A 25057-nucleotide genomic window follows, 5' to 3' on the forward strand; every position below is an offset into this window, starting at 1 on the left:
TCCTTGTCTTTCCCTGGGTCTGTCGGTCCCTGCCAGGTTTCAGCTCCATTCAGTGATAGACCCCGAGGACGTTTAATCTGTGGGCTTGGACTCTGCTAGGCTCTGAGTGGACACTGAGTCCTGCATGGGGCACAGTCTAACGTTTGCTGTCCTAAACTCGGTAGCTGGCGGGCCTGGGTCCTCCACGTGCTCCCCAGGCTTCCTCTAGCTCTATTCGTGAGGGCCCAGGCAGTGCGATGGGCTCCTGCTCTGGCAGCCCGCTGGGGTCTGGGGCTGGAGAATGACCCTGCACCCTTGCCCTCTTGGTCAAGTTTCCATCATGTGACCCCAGCCCCAGCGGCCTCTCTCTGGCCCCTCTCAGGGGCTGTACCTGTCCCTCTATCTGAGCCACGGCCGAGGGTCCTGGGGCAAACTCCAAAAAGCTTCCTGAAGCAGAGATCTGCCGCCTCACGGGTCTCTAGAATCTCGGCTGTCTGCAAAGCCCCGTCTGAATGTCAGGGCTGGCCTGGGGCCAATCTGAGTTCACCCCTTGGGAGGTGGGCCCAGGATTACTGCCCCCACCGTGCCTCAGGCCTGCCCTGTGCACCTGCCAGGCTCATCCTGAGCTCCCCCCCACTCCCGCCCATCAGCCCCTGCACCAGGCCCTCCGTGGAGCCACACCCCGTCGGGTCCTGCTTCCCCAGCTGCTGCTGTGGGAGGAACAGCCTCCTCCCTCTGGGGCTGGCTGGCCGTTCTCCAAGAAGGCCCTCTTCCTGAGCGTTCCAGCTATCTGCCTCAACTTCTCTCTCCTCCCTCAGGCCCTTCCTGTAAATTTCACATTTGAAACAAATATTGATTTCCATACTAATGCCCCTTGCCAGGGTTGTAAGACACACACACACACACACACACACACACGCAGCCACAGAAAACAAAAAGCATGTCCTGCTACCACTACTGGAAATGAATGAGGCGAAACAGAGAAAGCACAAAGGAAAAAAAAGTTGTGGCTTCTGGGCAAAACACAGCGGCTGCTATGAGTTTCGGAGACTCCCCCTGACCCTGGTGCAGTGTTAGGAGCTCAGGCAGTGTGGGGAGTGTTAACTGGGAAGGAGAGACCCAAGAGAGCTGTTTCCCCATTAAAAAAAAAAAAAAAAAAAAAGGTCCTCGCTTTTCCATCTTGTTACCAGAAATGGGAGTGAAAGACCAGGATCTGCCCAGGTCCTGGGGCGGCAGGACTTCCAGCCTCCCCGCCATCTCACCCCCCTCCCCCAACTCCCACGTCCCTTGGCTAATAAGGAAGCCTGGAGAAAGCTTGTGCCCTTTGCTTATTATATTTGGCTCAGAAATACATTTTCTTTCTCACCCCCTACCTCAGGCCCAGGCTTTCTGATATCCATTCGTATGCCTGAGCACAGGGAGCGACTGGGTTTAATGTCATTTTCTGGGTAGCTGCAGGACTCAGAAGGTCACTGGGCACAGCTAGAACTTGGCTCGTCTGGGGAAGATGCCCAAGGTCCCAGTCGCTCCCTGTCTCGGGCTCAGCAGCCTTCTCGGGCTCAGCAGCCTTCCCCGGCCACCGTGACAGGCCTCTGGGACACCTAAGGAGTTCCACGTCTTCCCCCTGCTCCCCTCCCATGGTGATTCCTGAATCCACCAAAGACCGTGTTCAGATCCCCGGGAATTTGCATACAGCAGGGCAATTTATCGAGGCTTTAATGGAGCAGAAGAACTGACTCAGAAATTACCTAGGTCTTGTTTTTCTCTGCAGTAGGCCCGACACAAAGGCACGAAAGGTATTTCCTTCCCTCCTCTCCACCCCTCCTTCCATGCCTTCCCCAGGCTTTTGTGTCCTTGCCGCCTAAATTTCTTTACTGGGTTAACGTCACTTGCTTCTGTCTCAGAGCACAAAGGAGAAGTTGCCAGGTGCCATTTTCTTCTGGTAAAACTTGGGGACAATCGAGCACTTAAATAGGATGCATCATCGAGCGGAGGATCTTAGTGGCTTTACAGGGAGAGGGCGGGCCAAGCAGGAGGGGCTGCCTTCTGACCCTGGAGAGGAGGACTGGATCCTGGGGAAGGGGAAGGGGAAGGAGGAGAAGGAGGGGCCTACAGCTTCCAGAAGGGCAGACGCCTGAACCCCAGGGAACACAGCCCCTCTGAGGACAGAGGCCTCGCGTGGGGAGGGCCACTGGGGAGCCTGTGAGGACTGAGCATCCTGGTCATGGCCTTGGGAGCCTCCAGGAAGGCCTCCCATGACTGAGCCTGCACAGACAGCACCAGCTTGCCTGTGTGGCCCTGGGCGAGGGGCACAGACGGCGTCTGATGACCAGACTGACGGCACCTCGCCCCCACCTTCTGAAACCAGGAAAGCCCGAGTGGTTTGTTGTTGTCATTTTGTTCTGTTTCTACCAAATATGAGGATGCCCTAAAAACATGCTAATATTGGCAGCCACGGGGGTCCGTTCTGAGCCTGTGTTTATTACGTGCTCACCAACCCACTGGGGGGTGGCAGGCTCTTTGCCTCCCAAGAACTTAGCAGCGGTGATTACCCTCTGTGGGCAGGGATGAGATGGACTTTCAACAGCCCCCACGGGCTCCCAGAGCTGCTTGAGAATGTCTGCCCCAGGAGCCAGCAGGCATTTAACTGGATCCCTTATTAGTCTGATGGGCCTCACCCAATTACCGGACCTCTCCATGCGGACTTCCTGACTCTCCGGGCTCCGTTGCTTTCTCTGCTTTGCCGTTCTCTGATCTTTGGCTCACGTCTGTGTCTATGATCCTATTACCGCCCAATTAAATCTTGGTGTTTTCCCTATTAGTCTCTGGCTTCAACCGACTTGCCTTTAGGATTGAATATAGGCTTTTGGTCCTTCCGATATTAAATTTTCGCTACTCTTGTCGCCAGCCTTTTGGAGCCTAGCTTCATGTTGAAACAAATAGCTGTGTTCAACTGTCCTCCTCTCTTGAGGCTTTCGAGCACATTCAATGGTGTTACCCCCTTCTCAGTCCCACCACGGCCGTGTACTGAGCTCAATCACATTCACGGATTCCTCTAGATCTTTGACCCCTGGCTCATAAATCTTCCCCCCACCTGCATCTCTGCCGTCATCCCAAATGGCTTTAGTCGTCAAGTGGATGACTCATCTAATAACTTAACCTCAAAGGTGTGTGATTTCCTTTCCTTCGACAAATTTAACCTCCATTCCATTTAAGTGACCCGCCTCCATGGCAACACCCTAGAACTTGTCATCACGTAAAACTGTTCCACCGCCAAATTCTCAAGTTCAAAAAGCCCACTTTCCAAACCCAACTCCTTCTCTTTCCATCTGTGACTCCTTAAGACCTCCGGTCTCTTAAATTCTTCCCGTCTTCTCTTGCCCAGAGTTTCCTTCTTTTACCTCCAGATTCAGCCCTGGAACCCTTTCTCTACCAACACTGGCAAACACGTGGCATTTTTGTCCTGGATGCCACTGAAAGCCCTTTATGTATACTAAGTCTCTTCATTGTTTATCAGCGTATAGAAGAAGAAAATGCGGTTGAGTACACTTGCCCACGGCCCCCCAGCCACAGCCCCTACACAATTTGCAAGGCCCAGTTCAATATGAAAATGCAGAGCCCCTGGTTCAAACATCGGCGGGGGAGAGGGGTATGCCCTTGAAAGTACTAATAGATAAAGCTTTTCCCTTTAAAAATATTTATTACTTCTAAAACATAATAGGAGAAATCATCCTTCTAAGTAAACTTTAAATTTTAAATTATTACCCAGAGTTTCACAGTTCAGCTTCATCTTGTCCCACGCCAGCCTGAACTGCAGACACAGAGCATTTAACGCCTATGCAGAACTACGGTATTTCATAGCTTGTACGTGCACTTGTACTTGACTCTTACCAGAACAGTGGGAACGCTGCACTTTGCAAGATGCACACCTTCTATCAATGCTCCGCCACTTCAGCTTCCTGGCGAGTAAGGAGAGACAGAAGAAAGGGATCTCTGTGTTGTCCTATCTTTCCCTTTCCTCGGATGGCAGGATTTTCAGTATAAGCGGTGGGCCAATGCAGGAAAGTAAGGGTGTGAGAAAGGATATGATAATATTCCTTGGTCAGTTGTGTTTCTTAGAATGCCATCGCCCCTTTGTCCAAAGCAAGTTCTGGTTGAAGGGAAAGGGTGGCCTGGTTTGTGCCGTCAGTGCCCTACTCACTCAGTTATACACATGTTGCTAGGAAACGAGCACAGAGGTCGGTGGATCTATGATGCACGAGAGCTCAACAAGACTCAAAGTGAGGACAAATTAAGCATGTTCTGGAAGCCATACAAGCTTCCTGAATGCTATATGCAAGTGAGCACGGACTGAGGGTCGGGCATAGGTGCGTGTTTCCTCTGCTTGCACACAGGCTCCACTGTCCCATCAGAATGAACGAAACACAAGTTTGCAGATAAAATTATTAAGAATTTCGAGACAGTGTTAGCAGAGCTTTTAACCTGGTGTAACACCTCTCGAGCACAGGACCCTATCAACAGAACTGGCTGTGCACCCAAGACACCAGCCCTGCCCTTAATTTGTAAGTCGTGGTGACAGGATTCGAACCCAAGACCTGGATTCCAGAGTCTGGGCTCTGAACCACTACAACTACATGATCTCTCTTGAACAGGACTGCTTTTCTTACCTATCCATTTAGCTTTGCCTTCCTCACCACTGCTCCCACGTCAAAATTATTGGGAATAATCACAGAACTAGCTGATTGGATCCATCAGGCCATTTGCATTCCTTTTATCATGCTCTAGTAAGCTCCCTTTGCTGTTTCCATGGTGGCTATTCTGAACCATTTTCCAAACCTCTTCCCTAAATTTGAGTCTCCTTCTTCCCACTAAGCCACAATTTCTCTATGTTGGTACATTGCTTTCTTAATAATCATGTACTTTGTCCAAATATATCAGAATTTACTCAGCTGTTCACTTAATTGCTGTGCACTTATTTTTAACTTTTCCTTTAACACTACCACATTCATCCCTTACTCTTAAGAAATGACCTTGCATACAACTTTAAAGAAGAAAATAGAACATGACAGGTCTGAAATTTTTCTTTCCCAAATGGATATACATCCCCATCTGAGTTCCCACTTTTCTGTCACTGGGTGGGTTCCCTGGGAAGCAGACTCTGAAAAGGAGCTTAACATTCAAATAGTTCACCAGGGGGTGCTCTCTGGAACAACACGGATGGGGGGAGGGGTGTGATCAAGATTGGGCACAGGGAGAAAACGGGCTGCAGTGCAGTTACCACCAGGTCTCAGTCGACCCTGAAGATAGCTCTGGGACTGAGATGACCCTCAGAACTGTCTGGGTTAGAAGGATGGAGCTGGACCTTCATGGGATATCAGATGCCCCAGGAAAGGGTATGGCGTTGCTTGAGGCAACTTTTCCAACTGAGGCAATTCTCAAAGAAGTAGGGGATGGCCAGCCACGGGGAGGAGAAAGCCTGCAGTCCTGAAGGGTAGATGTGGGCAGGTCAGTCCAGCATCAGGATGCCTTCCCTCCTACCTCAAGTAAAAAGATACCTTTGTCTCTTCCAGGACAGACCCCTCCATCAGCCCAAGGCCAATCCTGCCACATGTGCTCTTTACTCCTTCCTTTTGTGTTTCCCTCAAATTAGTTCTCCCCACTTTTCCTCATCTCTTCAGTTTCTTCAATGACGGCTTCTTTAACTCAGCCTAAAAACACACTCGAGTCTCCTCCCGTTATTCGGCTTGGCTTCCCTCAAACCTAGTGTCCTCTCATCTTCCAACCCACCGAGGTCCCTCAGAGAGCCATTCCCCCGGTGCAGTCTCCATTCCTCACCGTGGGTTCACCACCCAGTGGGGAGCCGTCAGCTTCTGCCTCCTCTCCTGAACCTGTGCCCGCTGAGATCTCTCTGACCCGTGCACATGTTTATGCCCAGTAACTGCCCCTCAGCCCCTCAACTGCCTGAATCCTGTATTGCGCACAACAAGATGGCTACTTCTTCCTTTAAGACACTTCTCCTGCTTTGGTCTTTGTCATGGGACACTCCTGCTCTTGTTCTGCCACGGTTCCTCCATCATCCCTTCTCAGGCTCCTTCACGGACTCCACAAAGGCTGTCATTTTCCAGAACTCGGTTTTTGTTTCTATCTCTACCTGCTCTTCCTGGTTGATTTCATCCACCCTCCCCGATAAGCCAACGACGCCCGATCCCTTCTCTTCACTACTCACCTCCGCCTTCACTTCAGGTCCATTCGTTTTGTAAATACAATCTCCATCATGCAAGACTTCAGGTCTTCAGTTATTTTTTGAAATTACACAAATAATACTTGGTTTCTGCATAAAATTAGGAAATACAGGTAAACAAAAAGAATGCAAAATGCAATAACTCGAAATTCAAACTTCCAGAGATAATCACTACGGATAATCTGATGTGCACCTATCTTTATTGACTTTTTCTGTGCAAAATATTCAAATTTTGGTATAAAAAATTATTATTTCCAAAAATTGTGATTATACTTTACATATGACTTGGTAATTCTTAAAATTTTTGCCTTTAAAAATGTTAGAATTTGGGGCACCTGGGTGGTTTAGTCAGTTAAGCATCCAACTCTTGATTTCAGCTCAAGTCATGATCTCAAGGTCATGGGATTAAGCCCTCGAGCTTGGGATTCTCTCTCTCCCTCTCTCTCTCTCTCTCTCTCTCCCTCTGCCCCTTTACCAGCTCACTCACTCTAAATAAATAAATAAATAAATAAAATATTTTTAAATAAATAAATAAATAAAAGTGTTATAATTCTACATTATCAAATGGCCACACAGCATTCCACAGTACAAGTGTATTACATTTTCTTAAACTTTTTTTCCAATTTTTTCCCATTAACCTTGTTTCAACATTTTCCACTACTGTAAACAACACAGCAATGTGCATCCTTGTGGCTAAACTTCTGGGAACAAACATACAAACATTTTTAAGGCCATTCAAAGATATTGTCAAGTTGCCCTCAAACAAGATTGTACCCTCAACAAGATTGTATATTCCCATCAGCAGCGGGCGAGAGTACCGGTTTCCCCAAACCCTGGCTTAGATAAACGGCCTTGTTTTTAATCTTGCCTATATATTTTTTCTCATCATTTCAATAGTGTTTCTTTCTTTTTTGATTTGTTTATTGTCTACTAGCCTATCTTTTTTTTGAAAATTGCATTATTGTTTTCTTTGTACATTTTATTCTGTAAAGATGTTGTTCGGTTATTGATTTATAAGACACAGTAGTTCTAAGTACCTATAGGATGGCTACAACTAGATTTCGCCGGAGCACTTCAAGGTCAAAATTTCCAAAACCAAACCGATTATCTCCCCCATAAAAACCAGTTACTCCTGTATTCCCTCTCTCAGTTAATAATGTCGTGGTCTCCCAAGTTAGCCGAGGCAGAAACTTCAGAAATGAGCACATCCCCTTTCTCTTTTCCTCTTCAAATCCACTTACAAAGTCTTGGCTGTTTCTTCTCAAATAGCCCTCAAGTCCATCCCGTCTTCTCTGCTCACAACCTCACATCTTGATCTCATGGTCTCTTGTTTGAACCATCGCAAAAGTGTCCTAAAGGCAGCCAGCTGTCTCTTCTACTTCATCTCTCATATGGATATAAGAATAATTTCTGATTCTGGTGCAGAACAGGAGAGAACAGTCCCCTCCCTACCACCCGGCAGCAGGCCCACACTGCTTTAGGTGTACCGTGATCATTTCTTAACATTGCATGTGAGACCCTTCACGCACTGTCGTTCCGAGTTACTGCCCTACTCATCTACATTGTTCTAGCCTTTGCACCTGTAGCCACGCCTACAGAGCCCCGTGGCCCCCAAAGGCCACTTCCTATCTAAGCTTTTCTTGCCTAAAGCCATCTGATCACCACTCAAAACTTAAAACACATCTTGCCCCTGGAAACCCCTAAGAAATAAGTCAAACATACAAGCTTTGGACTTTCAGCTAGCTGGGTATGGGGATGCAAAGCTGACCCTTTATAGCTGGAAACCTGACTCTAAAAATTGCTGAAGGAGTTCTCCTTAGAACAGTACAACGCCTAAGAGACAAATGGTCTGAGTTCAAGTCCGAGCTCTACATTTACTGGTTCTGGGATTCAGGGCAAGTTACTTACCCCTCTGAGCTGGTATCCTCATCTTTGAATTGGTCATCGTGGTTATGATTCCTTATACGTTCACATAAATTAATACACGTAAGCACTCAGGAAAGTGCCTGTCATGAATTAGTGTTAGCCACTATTCAATGTTACTTGAAGAGATGCTATATTTGGGGGGAACAAATGTTGGTGCCATCCCACGGGATATGTAAGTGGTTAATTGGAAGAAATGGGGATGCGAGCTCCTTTGGAAAATTTAAAGCACTATGGAATTGTCTTGGTGTTGCTATCTTATTTTTAAACGAGGTTAAGTGTGTCTACTTCCAAAAAAGTGACTATTGTGATCTAACTCATAAGATCACTGAAGGAATTATGGAGGTTTTTTAAAAAATTATTTATACCCATCTCATTCCAAAATGGTTTTGCATAAATTCAAGCCTAAAAGAGATACAACAGCGAGGCAATGTAGTTATTAGTAGGAGCACTTAAGAATGAGACATTGTGGGGTATAAATCCAGGTTCTCCCACTTAGTAATACAACGACTCTTCCAAGACCTAAAGATACTCGTCAAGCACTGGGCATTCAGAAATGATCATTACTGTCATTTGGTTGGAAGAAGACCACATCAAGGTATTCTTGGCAGAAAGAGTAGGGCAGACATTCAGAGGAAGGAATTAAATGTTAAGTGATACCGAGTTCGCTCAGAAGATGTGGAGGACAAGGGCCACTCCTCCCAGGGAGCCAGAGACTCATCTGAGACTCAGACAGCCACGGATCGAATCTCCAGGCTCACGTCATTTCAAATGTTGCTGTTCAATCCTTAATTTCATTCAGTCTTCGATCATAGCTGATTATTTTTATGTCTGTTTCCTGCATTAAACTGTATCTTCCTTGAAGTCAGGGACCTCACCTTGGGAAACCGGATACCTGCAAGCTAGCATTCAGAACCACGCAGACACTCTTGCCGAATGAATGCAAGAAAAAATATCATCTGCCCAGTGAACTCTTAGACACACGCTAAGGCCCAGTTCTCGCTAAACAAACTGAATTGAGAAAAAAACAGTCTTCTTTCAGAGAGACGTAATGAGGGACCTGGACAGAAAACCCCAATCACAGAGAAATGTTTTCCAGAATCGTGGAGATTCAGAAAAGCCGCCACACCGGACCCCACATTTCCCTCCGGAGCGGGGCGGTAACTGCAGCTGGGGTGCCGAGACCTCAGACAATGGCAGAGACCAGCAGAGCTGCAGTTACACGTGGGGCTGACCCTGCGGTGCTGACCTATGACCCTGCCACTGGCCCCCCGCCCGGGGCCCAGCCTCCCACATTAGCTCTGCAATACACTCCTCGTGGTAATAGTCACAATCCCAAACCCGCTGATGACTCTCAGGTTCCTAGGCTTTCCAAGAGATGTTGGGTTTCAGCTGCTGGGTCTCTCCTTCCTCTGTTTTATACCAAGCCTGTGCAGCCTAACAGTAGAACCCACGAGAACTGGTCAATGCTCAGAGGCACCGTTGCCTAAGAAAAATAACAAAACACAGTGCCTGAAGATTTCCAAAGGCTTGGCCCTCCAGGAAGGACAAGGGCCTCTGCTCATTCCACAGCGGCGGGAGCATTCCTCACTGCGCATGGGCCTCTTGACCCACTGTGGAGCTGGACTTGGGAGAGGGAAACCCTCATCTCTGCTAAGGATCTAGAACGTAAGGATCTTCTCGGGGGTCCCCAGCAGTTTCTACAAGTTGCCACTGACCAGGAAGCAGGGTGGAGGTGAGACCAGGTGCCGCAAACAGGGAGGCATGGCGGCAGGCCTGGGCTGGGCCGAACGGCCTCCAAACCCACGCATCCATGCCCATCTTCCTTCCCCTTTTCTTCTTTGTTCCTCTTCTCCCCCTGAATGTTTTCTTTCCCGGACCTGGAGAGTCAGAGAAACCCAGCGAATTGTTATTTCCCTCAGTACTGTAGCAACTTTGCTCTGATTAGGCCTGCTGGTTCTCATCGGAGACAGCTGCAATTCCCGCCACCCGGGCCTTGCCAGGCCCAGCCCAGCCCAGATCCCATCTCCGTGGGCTGCTGCTCTTGGCCCTCCGGAGTGTGTCGGGGCGAGACGGGGGGCAGGGGCCGGCCACCAAGGCCAGCGGGAGGAGGCGGCACACACAGGGGGCCTTTGTCTCCAGGTCTCCGTGGTAAAGCAAGCACCACGTGAAATCAAAGAAGAGATAGAAGGGGGAGGCGGCACTGGGTCCCAGTGTGAAGAAAACAGCCTGCTCTGAACTGATCGAGTCTCGGGATACAATGTAATTTCTTCTCGGGCAGTGCTCTGATAGCCTGACCAGCGGGAAGGCTGGAAGCCGAGCAAACCCCACAGAGAGAGAAGGCACAATGAGCCTGATAGCGCGGGGCCGGGCCTGAGGCTCGGGTTTCTCCTGACTCCCATTTGGGGCACAGACGGCGCCTTCATGCCGGGCTTGGACCCAGCCCGCAGCCACCCCTCTTCCCAGCGCCGTTCTGCCTTCCTCCCCTTCCCTGTCCTTCCCAGCGACTCTGTGCCAGAACCCTAGAGAGGGTACGAGGCACAGACGGGACTCAGGCACCCAAAGTCAAATGAAAATTTCTGCCAAGAATTCCAAAGTACCCAGAGGCCAGAGAGCACAGCAAGCCTCCAGGCCATTCACTGGTCCTAGGTAAGCCTCCACTCAGACCCTCCAGGACGAGCGTTCTAACACCCACCAGCCCCCACATGTCCTTCCCACTTCCATTTGGGCCCCTTTCTCTCCTTTCTGGTCCCAGAGGGCAGGAGCTGCCTCTCTTGAGTTAAATCTTCTCCACCCACAGATGAAAACTTTCTACCTCTTTCAACAGGGCCCAGAAATCTGGAGAATTCTGAAGAAACTAGCCTCCCACGGGTGGGGCCGGCAATGTCTGCTGTTCTGAGGAACAGACCGGGCTGACTCAGGTAGTCCAGGCAGAAGCTAGGTGTCATTTCAGTTATCTGGGTCATCATGTCCAGGAAGCCCTGGCCACAGAAATGGCCTTTCCTTCCCTGCCAAGTCATGAGGGAGAAAACACTGCCGGCTGAGTCTCTGGGTTTCTCAGGGTGGACAGAAGGAAAGGACTTGATCGACCCCCCTTCCCGGAAGCCTGAGGCTTAGCCGAGGTGCCAGCCTAGGCCTGTGGGTCCCTCTGTACTTCTGCAGGAAGACGGGTATGGAACTCTTTTTAGGGGTAGTGGGAGGGAGTGAGGTCATTATTCCTTGTCTTCTGCCCCCGTGAGCTCTTGGTGGGGGAATGGCCCCACTGTGGGGTGAAGGACTGTGGGGCCGAGCTGACAAGGAACTACAGGTTGGCTGTGGGCAGCCCGCAATTTTTCTTAATTAGCTGTGGCATCTTGCCCATCATCGAAATAAATAACAGGTGTCCCCTAAGGACAGCACATGAGAGGCGCCATTTATCGCCATTCTGAAAGGAAACTGACAACATGACGGGTGACATAGTAGAAATAATGAAGAAAAATGGCAGCAGGCAAGGAGAGGCCCCGTCGGAGGAGCCTCGCCGACCGTCCCCAGAGGGAAGTCCCTGCCCAGCCCGCCCCCCTGGGAGAGCAGCGCCTCCCAGGGTAGGCCTCTCCTCCTGGAAAGATTTACATCTTCCATTAGCACGAGGCAGGTGCCATGTGGTAACATTTCAGGGTCACCTGCGCTCCCTGCTGCCCCATCATGGGTCACCGCGAATGTGGGTCAGAGCCCCTGAAATGTCACTGGAGAGTTTCATTGTTTTAGATATTTCAAGTTCAGGCAACTCTAATTTGTCTATGTGGATTATCTCTGCCAAATGTTAGACTGTAGGCCACCGATCCACCACCTGACATCCTCCTGGCCGCGCTCCTTGTCTAAGAGTTGGTTGCTGTTAGTCCAAAGGCACAGAGGGTCCCTCCCCTGCCGAAGCATTATCTGGCCACCTGTGCTCAGCATCCCACGCCCTGCTGCCTCACCAGGATTTTCTCTCCATCCGTTCCTCCCTCTCTAACCATTGCCTTTAATTCATTGTATTCCACTCCCTCTGTCCACTCCCCTCAAGACTCAAAAATTCTCAAGCCTCTTCCATTAAAGAGAAAATCAAGCCAGCCAGCCCCACAGCCTACATTCCTCATTAGCTACCACGGTCCCACCTCCTGACTTCTCGGTCAGCTTTTCCAAAGCACCCTCCCTTCTTACCCCTCACGGACCCCACAGCCTACTTCGGTTGGCTTTGGCTCCAAGACCACTGAAGCAGCTCTTTCCGCAGTCACCAGGGCTATTCCGTGACTAAACCCCACAGTCACTTTTTGGCCACGCCCTACTGACCATTCCTCTTTCTTGGAATTCTTTTCCCTCTTGGCTTCGGGAAGGCCCCTCTTCTCAAATTCTATTTCCATTTCTCCAGCTACTTCTCTCAGACGCCCCGGCAGCTCTTTTCCCACTGCCTCGCCCACGAACACTGGGAATCTTCAGGGCCCGGGCCTCAGCTCCCACCCAGTCTCATTCTTCATGATCTTCCCGGGCAGATCCTTGGATCAGTGATCTCACATGTCTTGATGACTTCCAAGTCTGAGTCTGCAGTTCACACTCCTCCCTGGAATTCTGCCTTCGTAATCCAAGTGTCTGCTGGAAACCTCTCTGTGAATGTCCTCTAAGCCCCTCATTTTGAACACTTCAGAAACTGAATCCCCCTCTCTTTCTCTTTCACACTCACGTGTGCATGCACACACACATACTCAGCCAAACCTCTTGCTCAGGAATGGCCCCTTAACCTACCCTAGAAGGGAATGGTGGAGCTCATAGCCACTGAGGTTTTCCATCGCTTCATGTCATCCCGGGGGCCCTGAGAGCCTCTGGCTGAACCTGGCTGGTGGGGAACTTGGGGTAGATCCAGAAAGTCTAGTGTGTATAGGTCCATTCTCACAAAACTGGGCAAGGGCAAAGGAAAGTCTGAGGGATTCTAGAGATCAGAGATCAAGGGAGGAGCAAGGGAAGGGATACAGCACCGACATCTCTATGTAGCAAGACTCTTGCGATGAGCAGAGGAGCGTGGAGAGATGGAACCAGCCCCAGGAAGGAAAGCAAATAGGTTCCATCCTAGAGATTCCATCATTGGTGAGTTTCGGAGCAGTAGCCCCAACTGCAAGGGTTTTAAAGGTCATCCCAGACAGGCAGCCCAGAAAATGATAGAGTGGGAGACAATTCCAGAGCAGGGCATCGGAACAGAAGTCTTGGCCTATGCACTGAGTAACAGTAGAAGCACAGGAAATGCTCTAACTAGCCAGCTTCTAGGTTCCCAGGGTCCTGCAAACACCATCTTGGGTCTAAGAGAGCATGATTTAGTTCTAATCTCTTGGATGGAAGGCACTGCCTCCGGGTAGATGGCCTTAGAAACTAGGAAGGCTCAGGTTCCCCTGGAGATCTCTTTAAAAGACGGAGGGATGGGAGAAAACGAAGTCGGGGTAACGAATTGGGGAGACCAGCAGCCTGTATTCTATACAATGGTTTATTTGTATGCATTCGACGCTGCGGCGTCCAGGGGGCAGCTGTCTGTGATGAGCTGGGAGCACTTGGGCTTGGTGTTGCATGTTTGAGCCATGAGTAGACCGGGGTGGCTGAGGGGCTTTCTACGGAGCAGCAACAGGAGGCTGTTGTCCTACCCTGATTTCGGCCTCGTGCTCATTGACTCATTGACAGACCAGAAGGAGTTTTCTAGGGTTTCAATGGAGTCCATTGAAGACAACTGCAGGAAAAAATAGCCTTAGGGATGTAAAAAATGTGCCAGCAGAATGCCTGCTAAGTATAGACACAGCGTGGGTCTTTGTGTGTTGATTGAGAATGTCTTTTGTATGGGGACGTGGCTGCTCTCTAGCCCCCAAGCCTGCCTCCCGATGGTACCGGGACGGGAGGCTGGAGGGGCCTCGGAGGGGACAAATGAGAAGAAAGGAAGAGGGTTGAGTAACGCTTTCCTTCCCTTTACACTTACTGGGCTGCTACTGGGTGTCAGGGTGCGGGAAGGTGCTCGAGGATGAGTCCCCACTCTCCAGGAGTTCGCAGATTTCAGGAAACGAATATGGACATGAAACAGTCTCATAGTATAAGATTATGTGGTGCATACAATAGTAGGAGTAGTGGGGCTACCTGGTGTGGACCGCGTACTTATTATGCACCATTGTATTTGTGCGAAATGCATGATGTTGTTTAAGCCTCCTATCAAGCCAGTGAGGAAGGGGCTATTATTCTTGATCTCTGTGTCACAGTTCAGGAAGTTGAGGCTTCCAAAGGTCAAGGTCAGGTAACCCATCCAAGATCCCTCAGCCACAAGCTGAAGAGCTGAAATTCAAATCCACGATACGTGAGCCTAGAATGCCTTCTGTCACCCCTCCACCTGCTGCGGCTTCCCTGGTTAAAGATAGAGGAAAACAGGGAAAGAGCGACCCAGTCTTCCCAAGCAGCTCAGGGAGGTACACCGAGGTGAGGACTGTGTTGAATCTGGGTGAATGAGTAGGTGTCCAGGGGCCGCAGGAGGAGGCAAGGACATTCCAGGCAGAGCGAGAAGCGAGGACGAAGGCAAAGTCTGTTTGGACAACTACTAAGAGTGTAACTCCCAACACACCCATAGCCGTCCACATGCTCACACACAGCCGCACGGGTGTACGCACTCACGTGTGCACGCACACACCCGGGCACATGTACACACCCGGGCACATACTCTCCCACATTCTTACACACACGTGTGCACACAGCGGACTCATGCCCGAGCACACGGGCTCACACTTCACCTGGTCTGTGAGGCGTCTGCCTGAGGCATGTATTCATTCCCAGTATTCTTCTCTGCTTCCCAGGCTTCAACGTCAATGGTCCAGTAATAGCAGTAATTGCCACTCACTGAGCGCCCCTCTGCTCCAGGAACTACGCTGGGGGCTCTCTCTGTACCATGTTAAAGCTCGCAAAAACCCAGCCAGGTGGATATTGTGATCCCATTTTACAGATGTATTTACAGGGCCTCAGATAGGCTAAAGATCTCTCCAGCGGCCCCCTAATTCATGGGCGGCCTTTAAAAGCAAGTCTGCATTTCCAGAGCCTGAGTTCCTGAAGCCACCCAAGTGCCTCTCCAAATATAAAAGCCGCTAGAGCAGACTTTGCCCCTCAGAGGGAATGCATGGTCAAGGGCGTGCCTGGAGAGCAATGGGCTAGAGCTGGGACCCACAGGGATGGACCCCCGCTGAGGCAACCCCTTCTCGCTTCAAGCCATGGGGCCCATTGACGATTACCACAATGTGGAAGAGTCACGAGAAAAATGTGGTGCTTTTTATCACAGTGGTGATAACAACCACGATGGTCACGGAAGCGTGAGTTCCAACCGATCTCGAAGAGAGAACGGAGCTGTTGGCCAAGGGTTGGTGGGTTGGAATCCAGAGACGCAGACAGACAGTAACAGGCTGGCTTCCAGGCCCATGCCCTTCCCACTGGCCATACTACCCTCCTGCACCTCCAGCGTCGTTTAGAAATCTCCACCGTGGGTACTTTTCATTAGTTAACTGGCATGAGCAAATACGTAGGGCTTGAACGGTTTGCATGTCTGAGTTTGTTTTGTTTCTCCGCACACGCTCTAGTTCCCAGGAACGCACAGCGCGGACTGAGGGCACGGGGAGATCCCACCTTAACAGATGGCCTCGTCGTAGCCCAGAGAGATTAGCTGAAGCAAGAAGCTTAGAATAACATCTTGAAGACCAGATTCTAGATCTCCTTTGTCCCAGATCTGGCCCTGCCAGGTCGGTGCACTTTTCTTCTCTTCATGTTATTTCCTCAAAAGATCAGTCCCCCTTGCTGCCCGGACTTTGCGGGTCTCACACCAGGTCTACCTCCTCTCGGAGTAGCTATTTTCCTCCTTATTGTATCCCTTCCTGGATTTTCCCACCGGTACTGAGCTGATTTATAGGCCAGAGTCGTCCCTGGGCTGGGCAGAAAAATAGCAAGAAGACAGATTAATGATCCCTTCAGCATTGCCCGGGAAAATGCCAGCACGGGAGTGCGACTATGGCACAGCAGAAGCTGGAGAATCCTGCCCTGGTGTCCTGTGTGCGACAGTCGGAGCAGGAACACGCTCAGCTCATGCCAACAGCTGGAGTCCGGGGCAGGGAGAAAAGCTCTGGAATGGCTCTGCCCACCTACTCCCAGTGCCACCTTGCTTTCATGATGAAGGTAGACCAGAGGCCCCGGGGAGAGAGGGTGAGGATGGGAACGGGGTGGTATAAAGGGAGTCCCTAGAGAATTTGTACTCCCAAAGTTGACACGGACTATAGTTTCCAATAAAAAAGCCTTTTCTGCATGGCTCCCCCATCTGAGGGGGAGCACAACACACCATAAATCCACACCACAGTCATACACACCATTCCGCACACACTCACACACTCGCATTTTCCTTCTCCTGTCCCTCCGCTCAAAGCCATGTGTTTCTGGCACTGCCCCCTCCTTGACTTTGTGCAGGGCCTGCCTGTGTTGGCAGGTGCCGTGGTTGGAAAAGAAGAAAGACAACAAAACCTTTGCAGCCCCGGGTCCCCAGCACGCAGTCCCAGCTCCCTCAAAAGCCCTGGTGGGCTCGCATGGCTCCCCTCCTTCCTCCTTTTCTAATTATGACAGGCCCCAGGGGGCCAGAGCAAAGAGAGGGAAGGCTGAGCAGGACTGCAAGTGGGAAAGGAGGGCACAGGAGGGAGGGAGAGAGAGACGGAAGCAGCAGAAACAGACATTTTGTTCTGAGGAGAAACAAGTACGTGGCCAGGCACAAAGAGTGGTCACACCTTGTCTTTCCCTCACCCCCCAGGGAGGTGAACCCACAGCCGTCCCAGGGCCACGCTCACTGCAGGACCGGTGCAATGGGAAGCGGGAAACCCCTTCAGGTCTGAGATTCAACAGTAGGCTGACCTGTCTTGAAAACGCGATGAGGTGTAATGCCATTTATTCTACCGGCCCCTCTGCGAAGGCAGGAGATACAAAGGGTCTTCATCACTACGTCCATGAAGGGAGCCTGGGGTTCTCCTAGCCCAAAGCATACGTCACAGCTATGCCTTCTTCAAGAAGGGCTGGCCTTCTCTTCTCTTCTTGGGGTTGGAGTATATGAACGACGACCTCTTACAAGTGAACAGAGATATGCAGAACAATCCCCCAGCATTTATAAAATGAACTCACCGTCCCTTGATCTGATTGAACAAATTTTTACTAAGGGTTTTACTACCTGCCAGGCACTTTGTTGAGCACTGGGAATGAAGGTCTGGATGGGCCCGATCCTGGCCTCACAGAGTTCATGGTCCAGCAGAGGAGGCCAAATGGAAGGAGGGCTGTCTCAGGCATGGTGCAGTGAGGCCAAGGACCAGGGGAAGGAGGAAACCTTCTGCTCCCTCGTCAGCTGAGAACACAAGACCAGTCCTGGTGGGGAGGAATTCTCTGTAACATCTCCTTCTGTTTTTTTCTCCACAGCTTCTGGTCAATCTGGTTCCCCAGGCCCCTTCTCCTCCCTAAACCTTAGAGGTACGTGAAAATCTCAGACCCTCTCCAGACCATAGACTTTCTTCTCTTCCCAGATCTGTTTGGTTGTGGTCATGAAGACTGCCCAGCCAAAAATTTGGAAATAGCAACTCTTCCAATTATGGAAGATGCGATTAAAGGAAGTGTCGTGGCCCTGCACATGAGCCCTTCACTTGCTTCTGGCCTTGCAACCCTCGCTCGGGCTGACAGGCATAATAGGTCCACTTGACACATCTTGTGCTAAAATAAAACGTCTAGTCAAAAGTGCTTAGAATCCCTCAAGGCTGGAGTTGGCTAATGATGTCATTACTCCACAGGGCCTGGCGTTATTTTTAGGATGGCCATTTCCTCCCACATTAAGGCTCATTAGGATTTTTTTCTTTCTCTGTAGTACTCTACCCACACAGTAGAGGTCACACACAGAGATGAGGCCTGGTCTGGGCCCGAGGCAGGTCACTTCCCCCTTGGGACAGCTGAGTTCAGAGGAAGGCCACTTGGAGCTGAAGGCGACTTTTCTTCAGGGGTCAAAGGCTGTCTGGGCTGGGAGGGCATCCATATGGCCTGCTTACCGACACCGACATGGCCGGGTCGGTGCCATCCATGCCCCTTTTACCTCTCATGCCTTCATACCTCCCGGCTACTAGCCAGTTTAAGACGCTTCCAGCCTGGCTAAAACAGCCTCGCCAATATTCCATCATCCACGAGACAGGTTCTCCGGACGCAGGGGAAGGCAACCTCCCCTGCACAGGGAAAGCATCCAACTGTTCCACCAGCATCGACCCTGCAATCTGCGGCTTCTAGGTTCAGAATCTAGAGTTGCCGTTGGCCGGCTGTGTAACCTGGGACAAGTTGCTTCCTATCTCTGAGCCTTATTCTCCTCCTCACTACAAGGAAGATAATTATGCCCACCGCACAGGACAGTCATTAGAGAACAAATAAGAAAATATGCATAAGGCACTTAGAGCCCCTGGCACCAGGGAAACACTTATTAAATGCAACTGTTGTTATTACTTATCATCTCCTCTGGTATTATTATAAATCAACAGTCTGCAATTTTGAAATCCAAAAAGCTCTGAATACTGAAAGATTTTTCATAACTCATTTGGCAGTAAAATCTGACCTGAACTGACCTGAGCTTCTTTGTAGATCTCATTCATCCCACTTAGGATGAGTCTTTGCTGCACAAGGTCTGAATGGGTTTTCCTTACGAGCTGCTGCTCCTGACTCCGCGGGGGGTATGACGTAATATATAGTAACTGCACCATATTCCTTTCCTAAAATCTAAAAAATTCTGAATTCGGAAATATATCTGGCCCCAAGGGGTTTTGATAAGGGATTGTGGCCAGTATTCTTTTTCAAGCCAGATAAATCTCACCCTGCAGGACCCAAGCCACCACTATTCCTCCCTCCCTAGAAAAATACAAAAAGTGTTCACTTCCTCACCGGCAGCGAGGCAGTCACCCATCTCTCTGACAAACCGCTGGGAGCCCCCAGGCAGGAAAATCTGCCCTCCCTGCCACTCACAGATCAAATCTGTGACTAACCTAGATTGTCGGTCCTTTGCACATCTGGACAGAAAGAGCTACGAAAGCAACCTTGTCACGTTTCTCTGGAGATATTATGCTCCCATAGAAGTAACCCTTCTGTTTACTGAACACCTACCATGTGCCAAGCTCTCTACATACACCCTAACCCTCACAACAAGAACAAAGACGGGACATCATCCCTACTTTACGGACTCGTAAGTGGGGACATGAGATAGTCGGAACACAGACAAATTCCAATCTGATTTCAAAACCACTGCTTTTTTTCTTCATAGCATTGCCCACTGACTCTTATAGAACCATGGGGAAAGAGATAATCGTATTTTAAATTTATTTTAGTCCCATTATATATATGAAATATATATTATATATTAATAGTTATTATACAATTAATAATAGAATTAATTAAAGTAATATAAATATATAATACTATATATAAATATATATTATATGTAATATATTACATAATAGAATAATATATTACATTGTGTAATAATATAATATAGATTATATTATATAATATACATTTGTATTAATTTATTTTAGTCCCATTATATATAATATATTAATAGTATTATATATATTACATTGCACATTTTATATCATATTATAATATTACATATTATATTTTAAGTGTGTAGCATTATTTAAGATCCAAGCCCTAAACAGGGGGTCAATTTGCAAGGTGGAAAAATAGTGACTTTTCTAGTGCCAAGTGACCTGTAAAGACCAGTGTTCTCAGAAAATGACATTGACCCCTATCACTCAGCCTCTTCCTTTAATCCTTCTCCAATCTCCTATCCTCCACTTGGGGAAGGGGAAGTTAGGACTGTGGTGGCGGAGGAAGAGGTTATGTTTGGGGGGCGCCGGGGGAGTGTTTCGCAGTGCTGTTCCTTGTTTGATCTCATGAGATCATTTGAACATGAAGGCCAAGAAGGGAGATCTGGTAACCTTGGCTGCGAGCCCACCGGTAAGTGCTCAGAGTTACACCCCTCCAGCACACAGCATGCTAAACCAGGCACACGGCTCTATCCATGACGACCCACCTTCCCTGGAGCCAAAAGTAAAGATCAAAGGCAGCAAAAAAGATAAAAAAGCAAGTGTCCAAAACCAGAGAGAACAACTCACCCTCCCTCGTGACACCCAAGGAGACAAGACCACAAAGTAAAGGTGTCGTGCAGCCCGCAGATTAATCTACACTATGCAGAGGTGGTCAGAGTCCTCCTTCCCCCCATAATAGGATGCCCGGGACGCCTCGCAATGAATGCACCGTCAACAAGATAGCAAGGACTCGGGCCGGCCAGCGATGCATTGTTTATCGGCTACCTAGGGCTTTGCATTATGAAAAGATGTCTGAAAGAGACTTTGTTATCTCGTTGTGCTTCTGCAAGTCACCCCTCTGTTCTGTGAGCAGCGCTGATCCTCCAAGAATTCCTGACTTTTGATTTGAGGTTGCGATTGTTCCTTAGACTGACAAAGGTAGGCTGGAAACCCAAGGGTAGCCGCCAGGCCCGGTGGTCACCTGCAAAATGGAGGTGCAGCTGGGGCTCCCGATAGGCCCTGGTGACTTCCAGGCAGCCTGCCAGGTGGCATGGCTGTCAGTGATCCATGAGGTCACCAAGGTATGAATCAACGTTGGCGGCATCCGTGGGTGCATCTGTAATATAGATGGTTCATGTAGCTTGTCACAGGCCAATGAGAAAGTGACTTGTCTTGAAGGTTTTTTCTTTTTTTTAATCCCAGTAGCAGAGAAAGCAATCATCCAAGAAATGGAGAGCATGAAACAGAGAGCCCTATCCAGGTGGGATACTCCTGTGGCTCTGACATGTGGCCACGGAAGTGGCATAAATCCTGGCCACCCCAAATTATAAGAAACAAAAACAAAAGCAAAAAAACCCCTCTGATCCCCTTTCCTCTGCTCCATAGATAGCTAAGGCCATTCCCCAGCTCGACGTTCTCAGAAGCTACTCAGAGACTCATGGAAGATCTGGTCTAAGAACCACATTTTACAGACGGGGATCGAGAGGGAAGTGACTTTTCCAAGGGCACGGAGTATAGACACTGCGACAAAGCGAGAGGGAGGACATCTCTCCTGATTCCCAGGCTAGTGCTCAGAAACACTCAAGTTTTCGAATCATGAAAAGTATCTATGCAAGAGAATGTCGTTACTTAAAACGAAAACCTGCCGTAGAACGTGGATGACAGCAAGTGCCGTCCACTGACGAGTGCACAGACAGCTCGACGGGAACGAAATCGAGCACTGCCCTGTGAGTAGGTGTGATGTTAACAGACAATTCTCCGCAATATATTTTTCATGAGCCAATGAGAGGATATGAAATATATATCACGGAGGTCTGTATTAATGTCATGTTTATTTACTCTGCAGCAACCCGATAGTCCTTGATTTTTATATGTTTTCTAGGCCGGAAGATGGTAGAATTCGATGATGGCTCCAAACTTTCCACAAATGCAGCTGAGGGTCCGTCCCCACCCTCTCTGCTCCCCACCTCACCCCCACCACACACACCCCCATGGACGGATGTTGAAGACACACAGATATATCCGTGTTTTCAACAAACTGGGCACTGGTAGAGAACTCTCCCCATCATGGGCCAACTTCTGAGTTGCCATTTTGTTCTGGCATCTTTCCCAAAGGATTGCCTCTCCCTGCCCGCCATGGCATCATTCATACCCGCTAGTGACTCAGGGTTTCTGAAAGCCTGCACACAGCACTGCTCCGTGCTGAACACTGGAGCAGACCTCCTTGGGGGTCCTACGTACCTCCCCACTGCGGCGGAAGGAGAGGCCAGCCTTCATTCCCTGCAGGCCCCTGCCTCGGCCTTTGGTGGCAGCCCCCTCCTAGGGCGCCCCCTCCACGTCTGGCACCGAGGAAGGCAAAGTTAGACTGACAACAACACTAACAAAGATTAATTCCTGTGTCTGATGAGAGTTAATTTCTCTGATTAGAGGACTCTCAGAGATGTGCAGTGACTAAATCCTGACTGGAAGTATTCAAATGGCAGAACGACAGGGCAAAGAGCCCCAGTCACACACCAGGGGCTTACTGAAGACCTTCCTGACAGCAGGCACGTGAAGAGTCAAACAAACAACTGGGCTAAACACGAGGGCAGGCGGCTCTGGCCAGTGAGACAGTTAACTAGTTGTCTATTTCATTCCGTTTATTCATTTATTATTTATTTCCCTTTCCAGAGCTTCTTAGAAGGTCTCATTTGCAACCTCATGCACTCAGAAGGAGATGACAGGTGTGGTGGGCATGCCCCACCTGGAGAAACGCTATCTGGTCGGATGGAGGCTGGTGGCTGACAGGGCAGCTGCCCTGGGCCACCCCCCAATCCCCCTCAAAAACTGGCTTCGGACTGTGGAGGAGGAAGACGTTGATGGACAGTCCGAACCATCCACATCCAGATTGCTGGGGGCCCAAGGGTGTGTGCACAGGGGTAAGGCAGGTGGACGAGGTGGTCTAGCAACAGCTGACATTCAGAAGGATGGTCTCGCCAGGCTCTGAGGTCTGAGGGAAAGTGGGAGGTGGCTGGAGAGATGCTTAGCAGGCAGCTTGATTTGGATGTGAATTCTGGCTCCGTCGTTCACATCTGTGTGAATCTGGACGAGGCGCAGAACGCCTGAAAGGCTCGGCTACCTCACCCAGAAGCAAGAGCATCCTGTCTATGTTAGTTCCTTGGCATACACAACCCACAAAAGAGCCTCGCGACAAGGGCTCCTCTGTCCCCTTGCCACGTCCCACCTTTGAGACCAAACAAGAGAAAGGTCCTCTGGTTCCCTTCCAGGGAAACATGGAGGCTGTGAGGTCTGCTGCTTGTGGAGAAGTTCAGTGACTCCCGGCTGAGTGAGAAATATCGTTTTCCTACTGGCAGGAGGAGGAGGGAGGGAAAGAGCCACTTTTCCTGATCTTCCACGCTGTCCCCTCCCTTCCTTTCCCCCCAGCGCACCTGCCCTTCACCAATCTCATGCACATTGGGTGCTCCCCAGGGGCTGCTTCCAGGCCTGAAGTTGTCTGTAACGTGACCCTCCAACCCTCTTTGGCAGAAGACCACCCCCCCATCAACACAAACACACACACACACACACACACACACACACACACACACACAGACGGTTACCAATTCCTAAGGATTTATTGAGAGTCTGTTTTGTGCCAGGCACCATCCTGGGTCCCCATGAGGGTGAGACACTTCTCTACTCTAAGGAGCTCACAGTCTATGGGTAGAAAAGAAGCCGCCTTTGGTCATCCGTTAGGGTTTGGGGTCTGAGCGCCCAGTGCTCCCCTCCTGCACGGGGCTAGCACAGACGGAAAGCTGCAGTCAGCACGCTGCTAATGGGGCTTGGAAAGTCTCGGCTTTATTAGGGCCTCCAGGAAAGCCGATTTCAGCTGCAAATGCCTTCATTGCCTCCCCAGCAGAAATGGCTAATACCTGCTTTCTGGGACGCGCTCATCAAAAGGAGACTCTCAAAGCCCCATTAGCAGTGTGCTGACGCTGGCTGTACAGCCTGAAAGGGCAAAGTCCAGCGGAGTTAACGGAATCCAGCCTATTTGTCAACACTGGCATGAGTCAGAGCTCCCCCCTCCACCCCCCTTACTTCCTCGCTCTTACCTGGGGGCCTGAGGGACTACCGTTCTCAGCAGGGGGCTCTGCAGTCCTACAACATACACACTTCCCCCTCCCTCCTGAGGCTCACCGTCCCCCTCCCTGCCAGTCTCAATTAATCCTACAACCCTGCTGACGCCTGAACACCCAGCATAGACCCGTCTGCTGTCTGCCAAGGACTCCTGTTCTGCCATCATCTGCCTCCACCCAGGGAAGTTCTTGGGCTCTGCTCTCCTGATCACCTTCTGGGGTGGCCCAGGCTCCTAGAATCTTGATAATGGGAGGGCCTAGAAAGTCAGCTGACCCAACCTGCCACCCAGTAGGGGAATGTCTCCCTCGGCAGCATCCACATGTGGTCTCCCAGGAGCAAAGATGGCTGTCACCCGAGAGCGCTGGAGGCAGGCTGGCCACACGCCAGCGTGCAAGCTCTGGGACCTTGCTAGCGCACGCTGGGCTAAGAGCGAGAGCTGCCATCGCTGTCTGGCGATGATATGAATGCCAAGAAGATGATCCTGCCTGAGATTTTCACCGGCCAGCTCTCCCAGACCCCAGACCTAATATGACCTCGTCTCAACTTCTGCAATGACCCAAGTTCATGTGGAAAGGATGCCCAGGACCCAGAAATGCTGGCCTCGCCCTCCCCTTGGGGCCTCCGAAGAGAAAGGACAGGACAGGAGTTGAGAGGCTCTGGCCTTTGTTTGTCGTCCCATTATTCCCTAGACAAGCGGGGTGGTGTGGACGACAAAGGAACAGGAGTCATTAGAGGGCCCAGCAACAGAAACAAGATTTCAGCAGCACCGAGCCAGCCCTCCTATGCTGCAGGCCTGGGCTAGCCCCTGGGTCCACACGGCTGAATAATAAACTCAGCCCCTTACACTGAGGTCGCCTGGCTTAGCCGGTGAGACAGATATAAATAGGAATTATATGTAGCCTGCAACATGCTTGATTGGTCATATGAACAAGTGGCTTGGTTTGATCCCTCATCTCATCCGAGGCTGCTGTGGCATTTGTCATTATTGACCACTACCCCTTTCTTGAGATTCTCCACTTTTGGCTTCTGACTTCGCTGTCTCATCTTTCCTTCTGAGGCTCCTTGGTCTCCTTCACTGCCTCCTCTTCCTCTGTTCACCCCCTAAATATTGGTACTCCCTAAAGAACCCATTTTTTTCCCTCTTTGCCACTCATTCTGCAGCTTACATTCTCCCGGCAAAATATCTTTTGCTCCTAGGCCCTGACAG

General features: G+C 50.0%; 1 protein-coding gene across 1 annotated transcript in view; it reads left to right on the plus strand.

The window, feature by feature from the left end:
- Positions 1-16165: 16165 nt before the first annotated feature.
- Positions 16166-25057, plus strand: part of CADM1 (cell adhesion molecule 1) — a 369237-nt gene continuing 360345 nt past the window's right edge. The window contains exon 1 of the mRNA XM_040630655.1: positions 16166-16357. Coding sequence (XP_040486589.1) covers positions 16166-16357 — 192 coding nt within the window. The remainder of the gene's footprint in view (positions 16358-25057) is intronic.

The sequence above is a fragment of the Ursus maritimus genome, unplaced genomic scaffold (genome assembly GCF_017311325.1).
Source record: "Ursus maritimus isolate PB19 unplaced genomic scaffold, ASM1731132v1 scaffold_16, whole genome shotgun sequence".
NCBI classification, from domain to species: Eukaryota; Metazoa; Chordata; class Mammalia; order Carnivora; family Ursidae; genus Ursus; species Ursus maritimus.